This window comes from Saccostrea echinata, unplaced genomic scaffold (genome assembly GCF_033153115.1).
Source record: "Saccostrea echinata isolate AGI-Se365-2 ecotype Australia unplaced genomic scaffold, CSIRO_AGI_Sech_v1 ptg000001l, whole genome shotgun sequence".
Taxonomy (NCBI): Eukaryota; Metazoa; Mollusca; class Bivalvia; order Ostreida; family Ostreidae; genus Saccostrea; species Saccostrea echinata.
In genome coordinates, this window is record NW_026889750.1 from 17245590 (window position 1) to 17260315 (window position 14726).

At 34.4% G+C, this 14726-nt stretch overlaps 1 protein-coding gene across 3 annotated transcripts in view; it reads left to right on the plus strand.

Annotated features, from left to right (window-relative positions):
• The first annotated feature begins 2246 nt into the window (after positions 1-2246).
• Positions 2247-14726, plus strand: part of LOC133186046 (pumilio homolog 2-like) — a 32421-nt gene continuing 19941 nt past the window's right edge. The window contains exons 1-9 of one of the 3 annotated variants that reach the window (XM_061321328.1): positions 2247-2354; positions 2601-2855; positions 3486-3551; positions 3810-3936; positions 4745-4866; positions 5163-5177; positions 5992-6152; positions 9347-9611; positions 11254-11329. In XM_061321328.1, coding sequence (XP_061177312.1) covers positions 2643-2855; positions 3486-3551; positions 3810-3936; positions 4745-4866; positions 5163-5177; positions 5992-6152; positions 9347-9611; positions 11254-11329 — 1045 coding nt within the window. In that variant the 5' untranslated portion in view covers positions 2247-2354; positions 2601-2642. Of the gene's footprint in view, positions 2376-2600; positions 2856-3485; positions 3552-3809; positions 3937-4744; positions 4867-5162; positions 5178-5991; positions 6153-9346; positions 9612-11253; positions 11330-14726 lie in introns of all 3 variants that reach the window. The other 2 variants (XM_061321342.1, XM_061321336.1) reach the window with 2 other exon arrangements.

The following is a 14726-nucleotide window of genomic DNA, read 5'->3' on the forward strand; positions in this document are numbered from 1 at the left end:
GTTTGCATGCAGTGGCAGTGAAAGTTGGCATTCCTTACTTACCCCCCCCCCCCCCATTGATAACTTCGTTGGCATCTACTTGATAAACTGATGTACTATGTAATAAAAGCATAATTCAACGCATTTAAAAATATTATAATAAATAAATGCATGCAAGCATAAAATAATGATAATTGCTTGTTACACTGATCTAGTCTAAAACAACTGCACGTGTGGTGGGTCCAGGGGATTGAGGAAAGGGAAGGGGGGGGGGGTTTAACCTCTCCAGAGACATAAATTTTATATGGTTTTATATATAATTATATATCTCTGACCTCTCATGTGTAGATAAGATTTATTGATACCAATTTGGGGCCCCTCAGGGCATACAAGTAAAGAATAATATACACAAGAAGAAATTCAAAATTGATAGCAGCAACATGCCGATATTAAAAGAAAAGAACAGAAAATAACTAAAGAAGATGATGATGATTATAGCAGATGGGGATTACCAATAATAAATGCTTTAATATATATATATATATATAGAGAGAGAGAGAGAGAGAGAGAGAGAGAGAGAGAGAGAGAGAGAGATAATTAGCATACGTACAAAGAATTTGTAACATGTATATTTGTACTAAAGTATTAGTAATTTAATATTATTACTCTTTTGCATTTATTTGGTTCTTTTTAACATTATATAATTCACTATTTCTTATTTTAAAAATATTGATTAAAAAATTACCCAGCTTGATAAGCACCATATCATTCTCATTAGACATAATCCACAAAAGGATTTCTTTATTTGTTAAACTATAATTTTTTTAATTATTTTTAGCAATATTCTCAAAAAAATCATGTCTATCATGTTTATAATGGACATTCAATCAGTGAGTGAATCTCATCTTCCACACAATTCATGTTGCACATTCTACAAATCCTTTCATTTCTTGCAAGAATGGTTTGCTGTCTTTCTGTGTTTACATTTTTTCATATCTTCCACTTTCAATTCTGAGATTATGTGCACTTATTCTATATTTACATATAATTTTTCTTTGTTCAAATTTTTTTTTAGAATAAATACTTTTCAATTTCAAAACTTTTTGTTACATAGAAATATGTTGTAAGGTTACCCGACAGACAACCCTAGCTCTTCTCTTTTTATAAACCAGTATTGAAGGAAATCCTCTCTACTAATTTTTTTCAGTTGTTTCTTTAAAGTTATTATAGTTGCATTGATTTACATTTAGACCAAAGTATGCCCATTTTCTTACATAAATATGTTACATTTGAAAACCAACTATTTATATTACACTGAACTGTCCAAGATCATACTGTCTTTGTATGCATTGTATAACAAAGAATTCTCGGGCATGTTCTCAAGTCTATGCCAGTAAGAGATAATTGCTATAATAATAGAATAAAATATTGGTTGTCTACCCAGCTCTGATAGAACTGCAATATTGATACTTTTTTCCCTGATCCAATGATAAATTTACAAAATTTCATACGAAGATTTTCTTTTTCAATCTCCCAATCTTTAAAGCTTTGTTATACAGATGAGACCTTGCCTCTTTGAAAGAACCAGAATTTGAGAGTATTATACCTAAGTATATACATGTATATGAATTGTTTTAACACATTCTATATTAATACCATTAATTGAAAACTTTTCTTTTATTAAATGCCCACTTCTGTTGAAAATAATTATTTTTGTTTTGTTAACATTGATTTCCAAACACCATTCTTTACAATATTTGTATAGCATAGCGAGCTTTTGTCGCAAAGATAGCTGGTTGTCAGATAATAGTACTAAATCATCTGCCTATAATAAAGCTCCTATTTGCTTGTTGAAAAAGTGAGACTGAGTTAACAATTAATGTCTTTTTAAAGAAAATTTGAAAGATCATTTAAGAATGTTTTGAATATATTTGGCTTAAGACATCACCTTGTCTTACTCCTAGTTCGGTTGAGAAAGGTTGGGTTAATTTATTATCAATTTTAATCGAGATATAACTATATTTGTACATACTGTATATTATTTTGTAGAATAGTCCATTTATATTAATATTCCCTCCTTCTTCAAATGAATTTTAAAATGACCGTGGAATTAATATTTGCTGGTAACTTAAATGATGAATGGCCTCACAGTTTATTTTCTTTTATTTATTCATTTATTTTAATATATATTCTTCATGTTCTTTGTAATCTTTTCTGAACCAAACATTAACATGGTATGGTTCACGTTTCCCACCATATGACGTCACTGCTAATGCATACATATTACCCAAAATTCCTTGTTCGACCAAAACATTGTCAATCGCCATGTTGTGATGTTTACGTTAAAGGGGACATCGAAATCTGATGTCATCACGGTTTGTTAGTAGATTGTCTGGGTAAAACTACACGCGCAAATCATAGATCAATAATTTATTTATTAATGCGATAATTTAGTTCTTGCAGAAATTTCTTCCTTTAGCTCATTGTTACGTATGTAGATTAGCTTCCTGTCTGTCGTCTCCCGCCATTGTTATGACTGTTGCAAGACACTGATAGTGTGAAATGCCCTGCACTATGATAACAAAAGGATGTCATGGCGTGAACTGTTAATACTTTTGTAGGTGGAAAACGTATAGCATGAGCTGTGGTTCCAAGAACTCAGAATGAACGACGTGTCTTGGCAGAACGGACCGCGAATGATGGCAAATGGACCTCATGAAATCGCAGGTCGACAAAACAATAACAGTGTTCCTGGAAGTCGGTCACAAGACGATGCTACTGTCGGGTATTTTTTCCAGCGCCCTCAGACTGATTTAGAACTTAACAGTTACACCAATAAGAGATGGGCAATTGGAGACGACAGCATCATAGAGCACGTCAGTATATCAAGAATAAATTCTCATCTTGAAGACATAGCCTGTATGAAATTTTGTCTGCAAGTGTAAATATTTTGTACCCCTCTCCCCTCAAGGGAATCTAAGTTTCTGTTGGGAGTATCAGTGAAACTAGTTGAAAAAAACGAAATTCTTGAACATGTTGAAGTCCAATTTTGTCAATTTATATTATTACAGTCCTTGAAATTACTATAGATTCCTTTTTAAAAAATATCAACCCTACAGAGAAGTAAAAGGGGGAAAAAAAATGTAATCGATAAGACGATTAGACAACAATTTGAAGCAGGGCCCCCTGACTCTAGAGACAGGTGGTCTTCCAGCAGCTGTGTCAGTGGCAAACAAACCAGTCTCTCTCTTTCTTTATATGTCGTGGCCCTATAGACACCAACCCAGGAGAGACGCATGATAACCATAAACTTTTTTTTTTACACTTATCATGAATTTGACAGCTATTGTTGAATTTTTCTGGTCTTTATTCTTGTTTGAAAATTCCATGCATGTAGATGGATTTTATATTGCACAGGCTTGTTCTCTATTTTACTGACATTTCTGTTTTTATTATGTTATTCATAGTTGTACAGTTAATATTTTATCATTTGCTCTGCATTTCAGTCTCGAAACATAGCAACCGTACAAGACATAGAGAGAGATTTTCATGGGATGTCTATTAGCAGAGAAGTATGTTAATTTGCAGAAAGTGTACATGGTCCAAAGAAGCAAAAATCTTAACTTTAATAGCTTGATTCCTATTTTCTGATGGATTGTAAAAGCAAAGTTCTATCAACAAATTTTTTTCCCACTAAAACACAGTTTTCCAAAAAAAAAAAAAGTATATATAATAACACACTTTTTGTATATATATGTATGCCACTTAAAGGATAGGGTGAGGGTGCATATGCTGTATGTTTTACAAACATCTTTGATTTTATCTTTTAGATGCCTAACACTGCCAAAAAGATCTGGGAGATTGGAGATGGGCCAAAGCAAGGAGGTGATCAGGGGAAAGGAATGTTTCCAGGAAATCCATGGACCACCAGGGAAGATACTTGGGGAAATCCACCAGGTAGTGACTGATAAACAAATGTTTCCTGTTTATTTGGATACACACATACAGGACCAAATATATGCTTTAGTTTGTAAGTCACTAGAGGTACTCATTTGATCTATTGGCATCTATATTTGATTGCCTTTCTTGTGCCTTGTGTCCAAGTAGCTCACTTACATGTAAGTTAAAGGTTCAAATATAGATAAAAAAGAGATAAAAAAGATATTTAGAGATTTGGGGGTCTCCAGATCTGATGTCAAGGTTAAAGGTTAAGATTATTGATGTGTCCATGTAATGCAATGTTGTAATGCTGTGGTTGTATTGTGTATTGGAGAATGGTTGGACAGGAGATTTTCTAGGTCACTTGATCAGGGGTCAAGATTAAAGATTGAGATTATTGATATGACTTTTGTGATACAATAATCTGAAATTTTTTTAATTGTACACATTTTTACTTATAAAATTATGTATTGATGGAGAATGCTATTGAAAAGACACCAGTGCATTTAAGAATCACTTAATCAAAGTCAAATGGATACATTAAACCGAACACTTCCCATTGGGGGACAATGTAGATGTTTTCACACATAACTGCTCCCCTTATTTTTTATTGACAAAGCCCTCTCAGTCTCACTGGTTAAAGTTTTGAGGTAGCATGTCAGGTTTGTTTTCTGACAAAATGCACATGTTTGACATAAACCTGAAAAAAGAAAGTAAAATGTCCAACAGTGACCACCATTCTGAAACCTTTAATAATGTATAATTGTATGTATAAAATTATAGTTATGGATTGAGATTGAACAGAAGTAACTCATTTTGTGTACAGAGCCAGGAGCATTAGGAGTAGACATGGTTGAATATGTCTTGGGTGGATCCCCCACCAGTAAAGAGCTGGATGCCCGACTCCGGGGAAAGGGAGGACCACCACCTGGCCCATTTATGCAGAATGTAAGTATTGGGGTTTTCACTTTTCCCATGAAAAGTTGCTATCAACACCTAGTGGATCATTTAAAGTTCATAAGACCATTCACTGAAAACAAACATCAAGAAAACAATTTGGTACGTTGATGTCATAGTCACAGAGTCTGTCTTTTTCATATAATTTTTAAACATTGTATTTAATGAGGTCATAAAATGTAATGTGCATTTATATACAAGTGGAATATTTATCATGTTAAGATAGTTTCTCTTATTGGTTTGTATCTGTCCATCTCGTACTAAATTGCAATATTTGACTTTTTCAGATGAGGAAGTTCAAGGTATGTATGTTATATTAGAATTTGAATTACATGCAAAGGGAAGGAACCAAATTCAGATGGTATTGTCCCCTGTATTTAGAAAAGTTGGTTACATGTATGTTGAGACTTGTCGTGTTCAAAATTGACTAATGTTTGGGAATCTGTCAAAATGACTTGTGAAATGTCCTTCAGACTATTAAAATCTCTCCTTGCAGTAATTCGTCTTGATTAATGTTTTGAACTACCCAAATAATCTGCATCTTTTATACACTTGAAAGTATCGATTAAAATCATTTGTTTGAAACATTTTACCAGTCCTGAGTATAGAAGAAGAATTTTGAGAGTTGCAGATACATGTACATGTTACAAAGAATGTCAGGATTTTGATTCTTATTTTAAGCTCTTGGCTAACTAAGTGAACTGCTCTGCAGATTTAGTTGAAGTCAAGGTAAATTAGTCCATATGGACTAGTGCTTTTAAAAATCTTGTGTCAGTGTTGGGCAGGGAAAGGGTTTAAATATTCAAGTAAAAAATGTTGACTTCCTCAAGATTTATAGTGCTATAATTCGTAAGATTAATACCAAAGCATTAATTTGTATGTATAATGTTAAGCTGTGTTCAAGATAAAAAAAATAATTATATACAGACTGTCTCATGCTTTTCACAGGACCGACTAAATTTTTGATACAGAAACTGTATTGATGTCTATCTTATATGTGCACTTGTAAGGAGGTACATGTATAGAGTATATACATCGTGCATCATATTAGAAAATGCAAAAATGATAAGCAGTGAAACATTTTAAGGATTATATGTATGCCTGTACATTCTGCAGATGCATGGACCACCACAAGAACCGGGAATGGATCCACAAGGGGATAAAAAGAGCAAGACTCCTTCCCCATTTGAAGGTCATGATGGGGAGAGAGTAGATGAAAAACAAGAAAATTTACCAGCCAATGGTTTGCTACAGAATGGCATTGATGAGGACTACAGGTACTTACCAAGTTGCATGGTAGCATTACTGTAAAAGTGCCATGTCTTGTATGGGGAAAAACAAAGGATTGCATAGAAACAATTCTTTGACATTTTTCCAAAAACAAAGGGGCATCAGTAGGAAACATTAACCTATTGTTCAGCAACATCCCAGGCAGTGTTAATTAAATTTTGTACAAATGATGTCGTAAGGGACAAGATAGCCATAAAGAGGATCAAATCCTTATTCAAATTGGTGTGCAAACACGGCCATGCATTGTATAATCCATTCTTCTTTGAAATCAAAACAACTAGGACTCAGTTGGAGAATCCATAAGAGATCAGTTTCATGTTGAAAATGAGAATCAGTTTTTAGCAGTAAAAAAAAAAAAGTGATGGCTCCTGGGGGATAAGGAAAGACCCCAGTGATGTCAAAATTTTGCATAGGAATAACTGAAAATTTTAAACTGCCTAGGAATTAGTATACTGTTAGTTAAAATAGTTGAAAGGTGTATTAAGTTTAAGAACACAAGATGTGGTTTTATTAGCTCTTCTGAGCCAAAGGCTCAAAGAGCTAATGCTATGGCCATTTGTGCGGTGTGCCTAAACTTTTTAGCTCTTCTGAGCCAAAGGCTCAAAGAGCTAATGCTATGGCCATTTGTGCGGTGTGCGTAAACTTTTTAGAATATGGGCCATAACTCAAGAACCCCTTGGCCAATTATTGTCAAATTTGTCACAGGGTATCCTTGGCCCAAGGGCTCCCTTTTATACCAAAACTGGGGTTGTGACCCTTTAACAAGGGGAGATAATTAGGAAAATAGAAACAAAAGTACTGGTTGCTAAAAAATCTTCTTCTCAAGAACCACTGGGCAGATTATCACCAAACTTACACAAAAAGATGAGGATATGTTGTAGATTAAAATTTGCACGGGGATTTACCCTGGGGCAAAGGGCGTGGTCTCAAGGTCACTTCAAAGTTGACCAAAAATTACATTTTATTAAAATGTTGATATTTTGCTTACTATAAGGACTAGGATCATCAAATCTTTTCAGTTGGTGCATCTAAGGACCTCATATCATGTTGACTCAAAAGTAGGTCACGGTGACCTACTTTTCAAATTTTGCGGCCATTCTTTTTCATAATGATTTAGAGGCATATTTTGAACAATTTAAGGCCTATGATCATCAAACTTTGTCAGTTGATGCATCTTGGGTCGTCAAAGTACGTCACTTAAAAAGTAGGTCACCTTGACCTACTTGTTGAATTTTATGGCTAATCTTTTTCAAAACAATTAAGGTCATTAATTCGAATACGGGGAGGCTTAGAATCATTAAATCTTGTAAGATGATGCCTCTTGGGGCCATAAAACATATTTATTAAAAAGTAGGTCACAGTGACCTACTTTTTGAACTTTGCAGGCATTCGATTTCAAAGCGTTTTAGAGGCATAATTTGGACATTTTAAGTCCTATGATCATAAAACTTTGTAAGTTGATGCATCTTGGGTCCTCAAAAAAGGTCAACTGAAAAGTAGGTCACCGTGACCTACTTTTCAATTTATATGACTGTAATTAAATATTTTGGGTACTTATTGGCTTAGAATCATCAAACTTTGTCAGTTGATGCATCTTGGGTCTTCGGAGTAGGTCGACTAAAAAGTAGGTCACAGTGACCTACTTTTGAAAATTTATGGCGTTAATTAAATATACCTGGTACAAATTGGCTTAGAATCATCAAGCTTTGTCAGTTGATGCATCTTGGGTCTTCAGAGTAGATCAACTAAAAAGTAGGTCACCGTGACCTACTTTTGAAAATTTATGGCTTTAATTAAATATTTCGGGTACTAATTGGCTTAGAATCATCAAACTTTGTCAGTTGATGCGTCATGGGTCTTCGGAGTAGGTCGACTAAAAAGTAGGTCACCGTGACCTACTTTCTGAAAATTTATGGCTTTAATAAAATATTTTGGGTACTAAATGGCTTAGAATCATAAAACTTTGTCAGTTTATGCGTCATGGGTCCTCGGAGTACAACAACTGAAAAGTAAGTCACGGTGACCTACTTTTGAAAATTTATGGCTTTAATCAAATATTTCGGGTACTAATTGGCTTAGAATCATCAAACTTTGTCAGTTGATGCGTCATGGGTCTTCGGAGTAGGTCGACTAAAAAGTAGGTCACGGTGACCTACTTTCTGAAAATTTATGGCTTTAATAAAATATCTCGGGTACTAAATGGCTTAGAATCATAAAACTTTGTCAGTTTATGCGTCATGGGTCCTCGGAGTACAACAACTGAAAAGTAGGTCACGGTGACCTACTTTTGAAAATTTATGGCTTTAATCAAATATTTCGGGTACTAATTGGCTTAGAATCATTAAACTTTGTCAGTTGATGCGTCTTGGGTCCTCAGAGTACAACAACTGAAAAGTAGGTCACGGTGACCTACTTTTGAAATTTTATGGCTGTATTTAATATTTTCAGGAATTATTTGGCTTAGAATCGTCAAAATTTGTCAGTTGATGCATCTTTGGTCCTCGGAGTAGGTTGACTGAAAAGTAGGTCACTGTGACCTACTTTTGAAAATTTATGGCTGTAATTAAATATTTTGGGTACTTATTGGCTAGAATCATCAAACTTTGTCAGTCGATGTATCTTTGGTCCTCGGAGTACAGCAACTGAAAAGTAGGTCATGGTGACCTACTTTTGAAAATTTATGGCTTTAATTAAATATTACAGGTACTAATTGGCTTAGAATCATCAAACTTTGTCAGTTGATGCATCTTGGGTCCTTGGAGTAAAACAATTGAAAAGTAGGTCACTTTGACCTACTTATAAAATTTTATGATTATAATTTTAAAAAATATTTTAGGTATTAATTGGCTTAGAATCATCAAACTTAGTTGATGGGTCCTCAGAGAATGACAAGTGATAAGTAGGTCACCATGACCAACTCTCAGGTACTAATTGGCTTAGAATCATCTTGGGTTCTCAGAGTGTGAATTGGAATTTCAAGGGTTTATGTAAATATACAGGATACTTTGAGGCTTCAAATAGAAGTGATAGGTTGTACAGTTCATCAGAAGATCGATTCAAGGCCCATGGGCCTCTTGTTAAAAAGAAAATTGTAAGGAAGAGAACTACCACTCGTGCATGGTTGGTATGCTCTTTGATTAGAATTTTTGTTCGGGAAAAATTTGAAACTTATTTTTTGTAGTAACAGAAGAAACAGTCACCAGAACTCGCCCAATGCTGATAATCCCATACCTGGAATGGACATGCCAAAATTGACTGTGAAGCCAGATGGTGGGGAATATTTAGACCACAATCAGCAGCCCCACTTCCCACAGCCAGGGTTCCAGCTTGATCCTGCACCTTTTGTTGAACCTGTGGGAATTGATCCCGTACAGTTTGACTACAGTAACCAGATGGGAATGCCTTCCTCAATGGACAGTCCAAATTTCAACATGGATTACAATCAAGTAAGTCAATAATACACAAATGTATTGAGATACTAGATTGTTACCTCTTCTTGCATAGTTTTCCTTTCAAGTAATAAATAATGTTAAAAAGTTCACTGAGAACGATCTTGGTTGGCCTTATGAACAAATCCTATGAAGACTGAAGGGCTTGCCATTGGTTTTTGTCATTTACCAACCAAGTTCATTTCCCAGTGAACTTTTACTAACATCGTTATTTAGTACTTATATCTACATTTGAGGCAAAGAATCAAATTGAAATATTACACCAATAACTTTGTGACCTAGCAACATCATGTCATGACCTCTTGACCCGGTGAAAGAACATTCTTCTTCTTAGTACATGTAGGTCATCTAAAAAAAGTATTGCAAATGGAAATAAACTTCTTGGAATATAACAAAAAATCATCAAATATTCAATCTTACAGAAGGATAAGCATTCTACAGATTATTTGATAATTATGTATACATGTAGTAATTGTGTATTGTACATGAACTGTAGTGGCAGAGGAAAATTCCTAATAAAACAAGAAAAATATCTCTAACAAGCATGTATATCCTTACTGAAGAAGGAAGGAGAAACTTAGTCTATGCTCTACATGTTTTTAGCTCACCTGAGCTGAAAGCTCAAGTAAGATTTTCTGATCACCCATTGTCTGTCGTCCATCTGTCCGTCCGTCTGTGTGTAAACTTTTCACATTTTCAACTTCTCAAGAACCACTGGGCCAATTTTTACCAAAGTTGGTACAAAGCATCTTTGGGAGGAGGACAGTTTAAATTGTTAAAAGGAAGGGCCAAACCTCCTAAGGGGAGATAATCAAGAAAAAACAAAAATAGGGTGGGGTCATTAGAAAAATCTTCTTCTCAGTAACCAACTGGGCCAGTAAAACTGAAACTTACGTGAAAACTTCCCGAGGTAGTGTAGATTCTAAATTGTTCAATCATGCCCCCGGGGTTAGGATGGGGTCACAATAGGGGATCAAAATTTTTATATTGAAATATATAGGAAAAATCTTTAAAAATCTTCTTCTCAAGAACCACTGGGCTAGTAAAGCTGAGACTTATGTGGAAGCTTCCTGAAATAGTGTAGAATCTAAATTGTTCAAATCATTGCCTCTCCGGGTAGGATGGGGTCCCAATAGGGAATCAAAGTATTACAAGAGGAAAAATCTGATGAAAACCAGCAGGGCCAAAGTGACTCAGGTGAGCATTGTGGTTCATGGGCCTCTTGGTTTTTTTTTTTAAATGCAGAATCTGAGAAAAATAAAGCATGGCTTTAGACTGTAGTATATGTACAGTCAAGTTTAGTTAAACTTTGACCTGCTTGGTTCAGGAAGGGTCACAATAAGGGTTTGAAGTTCCACATAGTAATATGTACATGTAGAACAATATATAAATCTCCTCAGACACAAAAGGATCTCAAGTAGTCAAATTAGGAAGGGGCTGGAATAAGACAAGATATTTTTTATCCTTTGGGTACTTTTTCCCTGCAGAATTGTTTATGCCCATGGCTGCATAATGATCATAATTTGATTGAAAAAAACATAAGCTTTGAAGAATGCTTAAATTTGATTTAGAAGTGGCTGAAAAGCAGAGAATTAATTTTTTTGGCTGGACTGGCTCTTTTAGATCTTTACATTTCCAGTTATTACAGAGACAACAGCCCATTGCCGTGTTGACTCAACAGCAGTTCCTCGCCTCACAACAACAACAACAGATGGGTAGGTTTTCGTTATGATCACAGCTCTTTCAAATTTTATCACTATTTTCATTTTTGTGGTATGTACATGTTTTGTAGTCCTATTGTGATACTGTGGATTGTATTTTGCATTAATGGTAAATTGTTGTGTATAGCTATTTAAAGAATTGATAACTTTATTCTTTATAGTGGGGAAGAAATGTATTCTGCTGAATAATCTGAATTGAAAATGGCTGTTGTTTGACCTACAAAGACAAATTTTTGAATTTTTAGACTCTGGCCTTGACCTAGCTTATTTTAGAAATAGATTCATTAATTAGTCTGCAATTAAAAGATACAGTTGTAAACATGCAAACACACTTTTGTCTAATGTATTGTCAATGTGTGTTTTTCAATGGAATTTCCACAACTCACCAAGCTTAAAATGGCATTGCGAGCCAACTCATATTTGCAAGTATGTTTAACTATAGGGATATGCTATCATCAATGAGAATTTCTATATCAAATACAATGCTACAAATACATGAGGAAAGTAGTCATTCTTCAGCAATAACACAGTGGAAAGAAATTTACATGAACTTTACTTTTATTTACACATGTACCTCTTCTGATGAAATTTTGTCTGGCATATGTATGCACCATATATATATTTAGACTGAAGACAGTTTTGAAATGATGCATGAGGTAAAGTTCAACCCATATAAAAGGACCCATCAAAGTAATGACAATTACAGACCTGCCTACCCTTCTGCTTTTGGCATATTTCTATCACTAAATTACACTATGATGCCATCTAAACCAGCTTTTAGAATTTATGATGTTTTTCCATCCCAGCTGGTGCACATCAACAAAATTTACCCTAAATGCAGGTGATTTAATCGAAATATTTACAAATCGGGGGCATATAAAAATTAAATGGAAATATGAAAAGGAAGACGAATGTGCAACAAATTTATTGACGTATGCATGGTCCATGTGTTCGTGTGCTTTAGATAAATAATCAGGCGAAGTTTAAGCGAGGTGAGGCAGATGACGAGAAAAGAGTTGCAAGCCTTCTCTCTTTTTATGTATCAGTCGAAAACGATATATTTAAAAACAGCTTATAGAGAGAAAAGAGTTACATTATTGATAACATATAGTGCATATTAAAATACAAAAACAGGAAAAAGGTGACTCTACCCCAGATTTAAAAAGAAAAAAAAAATGGAAAAAAAGTGGGGGGGGGGGGGTCCATACCCCAAGTGCCTGTGGCCTTTCCTGGTAAATAACATGCATGTGTTGGTTCTGCTTTGAAATTAAGTCTCAAAGAAATTATTTGTACTGGAAGTACCAGTTAGCTTGTCAAAAATGACAAAGAACTCAGACAGGGATGCATGGTGTGATTTACCAGCCCTAACAATTAGAATTTATATTAAATATATGAATATTGTGCAGATAAATGCTTAAAGCCAGAGTTTTTGTTGGCCTGTGGGCCGTTTATACATTGATTTGAGGAAACGGAGGGGGTCATAATGATTATGTTGTCTGTTTTGTACTATGCCACCATCAGCTAGAGTCAAGTCCAGAGTTTATTTTAAATACATTTATTAAAGCTTTATTTTGTGTAGCATTGCTTTTATATAGTCTTTTTTTTCGTTTGAAATGTGAAAGTCTTGTTTCTTATACTTTTGCCTTACAAGGGATCACTGGTGATTTTCTATTGCACAAATTGTGTGCAAGAGAGGTTTTATAAGAACTATTTTATATGAGGGTCATTCAAAAAATATGTAGACAATATTCTTCATGATATTATTTTTACAAGATTTATGATCAAAACATTTTTAAGTGCAAAAACATTTATTTTGTTGATGTGTGAAGTTTCTTTCCATTTGATGGACTTCTTGAAACAGAATATCTAAGCAGCACAAATGACAAAAGAAATACTATTTAGGACAATTCTGTGACTTAAAGAAATTTTTATGCATCAGAGTAAACTGAAAATAAGGATTTTTTAAAAATTTAGGGTCGGTGATCTAAATTAGGGTCTGTCTGGAAACCAGAAACAAACATTTTTTTCTAGGCTTTATTAAATGATGAATTTTGTGAATTCATAATTACTTTCATAGAATATCATGTTTTAATAGTTTTTATGCCCCCGTATCGAAGATTCAGGGGTATATAGTTTTTACCCTGTCTGTCCGTCTGTCTGTTTGTTTGTCTGCAAAAACTTTAACCTTGCCCATAACTTTTGATTGGTTAGAGCTATGACTTTCATATTTGACGTGTATTTTTTGTGACAAGGCCTTTCTTTGGGTACCATCATATTTGACCTTTTGACCTTGGAGTTTGACCCACTTTTGCAAAATTTTATGAGACTTTAACATTGGCCATAACTTTTGAACAGTTGGTGCTTGAGATTTCAAACTTCACATGTGTATTCCTAGTGACAAGACCTTCCTTTGGATACCAACCACTTTGATTCTTTGACCTTGACCTTGGAGTTTGACCTACTTTTGAAAAACTTTAACCTTGGCCATAACTTTTGAACGGTTGGTGCTAGGGCTTTTATACTTTACATATGTAATCCTTGTGACAAGACCTTCCTTTGGATACCAACCACTTTGACCTTTGACCTTGACCTTGGAGTTTGACCTACTTTCGTAAAACTTTAACCTTGGCCATAACTTTTGAACAGTTGGTGCTAGGGCTTTCATACTTCACATATGTAATACTTGTGACAACACCCCCTTCCTTCGGATACCAACAACTTTGACCTTGACGTTTACTTTTAAAAAATTTTAACCTTCGCCATAACTTTTGAACAGTTGGAGCTAGGGCTTTCAAATTTCACAGGTATGTTCCTCGAGACAAGACCTTTCTTTGGGTACCAACATTTTATCTTTTGGGCTGGATTTTGACTTGCATTTGAGAAACTTTAACCTTTGCCATAAGCTGCCGTACGGGAGTATCAGTGTTTCACAAACACATCTTGGTTTTTTTTTTGTTTTTTTTTTATTTTTTAAAGAAAAAAAACCCCAAACAAACAAAAAATAATTGCTCTTTGCTACTTCATGAAATCTTAAATTTGAAAGAATGCTTTCTTTATAAAGTGTTTAAAAATAGAGATGGAACCAGTGATCCTTTAAAATTTCTTTCATACTGCATGATTGGATGTTTTCAAACCAGTAGAATTTATAGAAAGCTTTTAAAGACATCTAATAAAAAAAAAATCAATTAGAGACTATGGAAGCAATGCTTTTTTTCCCTTCTTCACAAAATCAGGCTTCAGCAGTTTGATGAAGATAATTACATAGTTTTGGGTGCCTTTCTTTTTTTTAAATAAATGAAATCAACTTTTGTAATGTGCACATTTATCTATATTTCTCCTCCTGACTTTGATCAGGATTTATATTATTATCCTGATATTGTGGTCATTATTT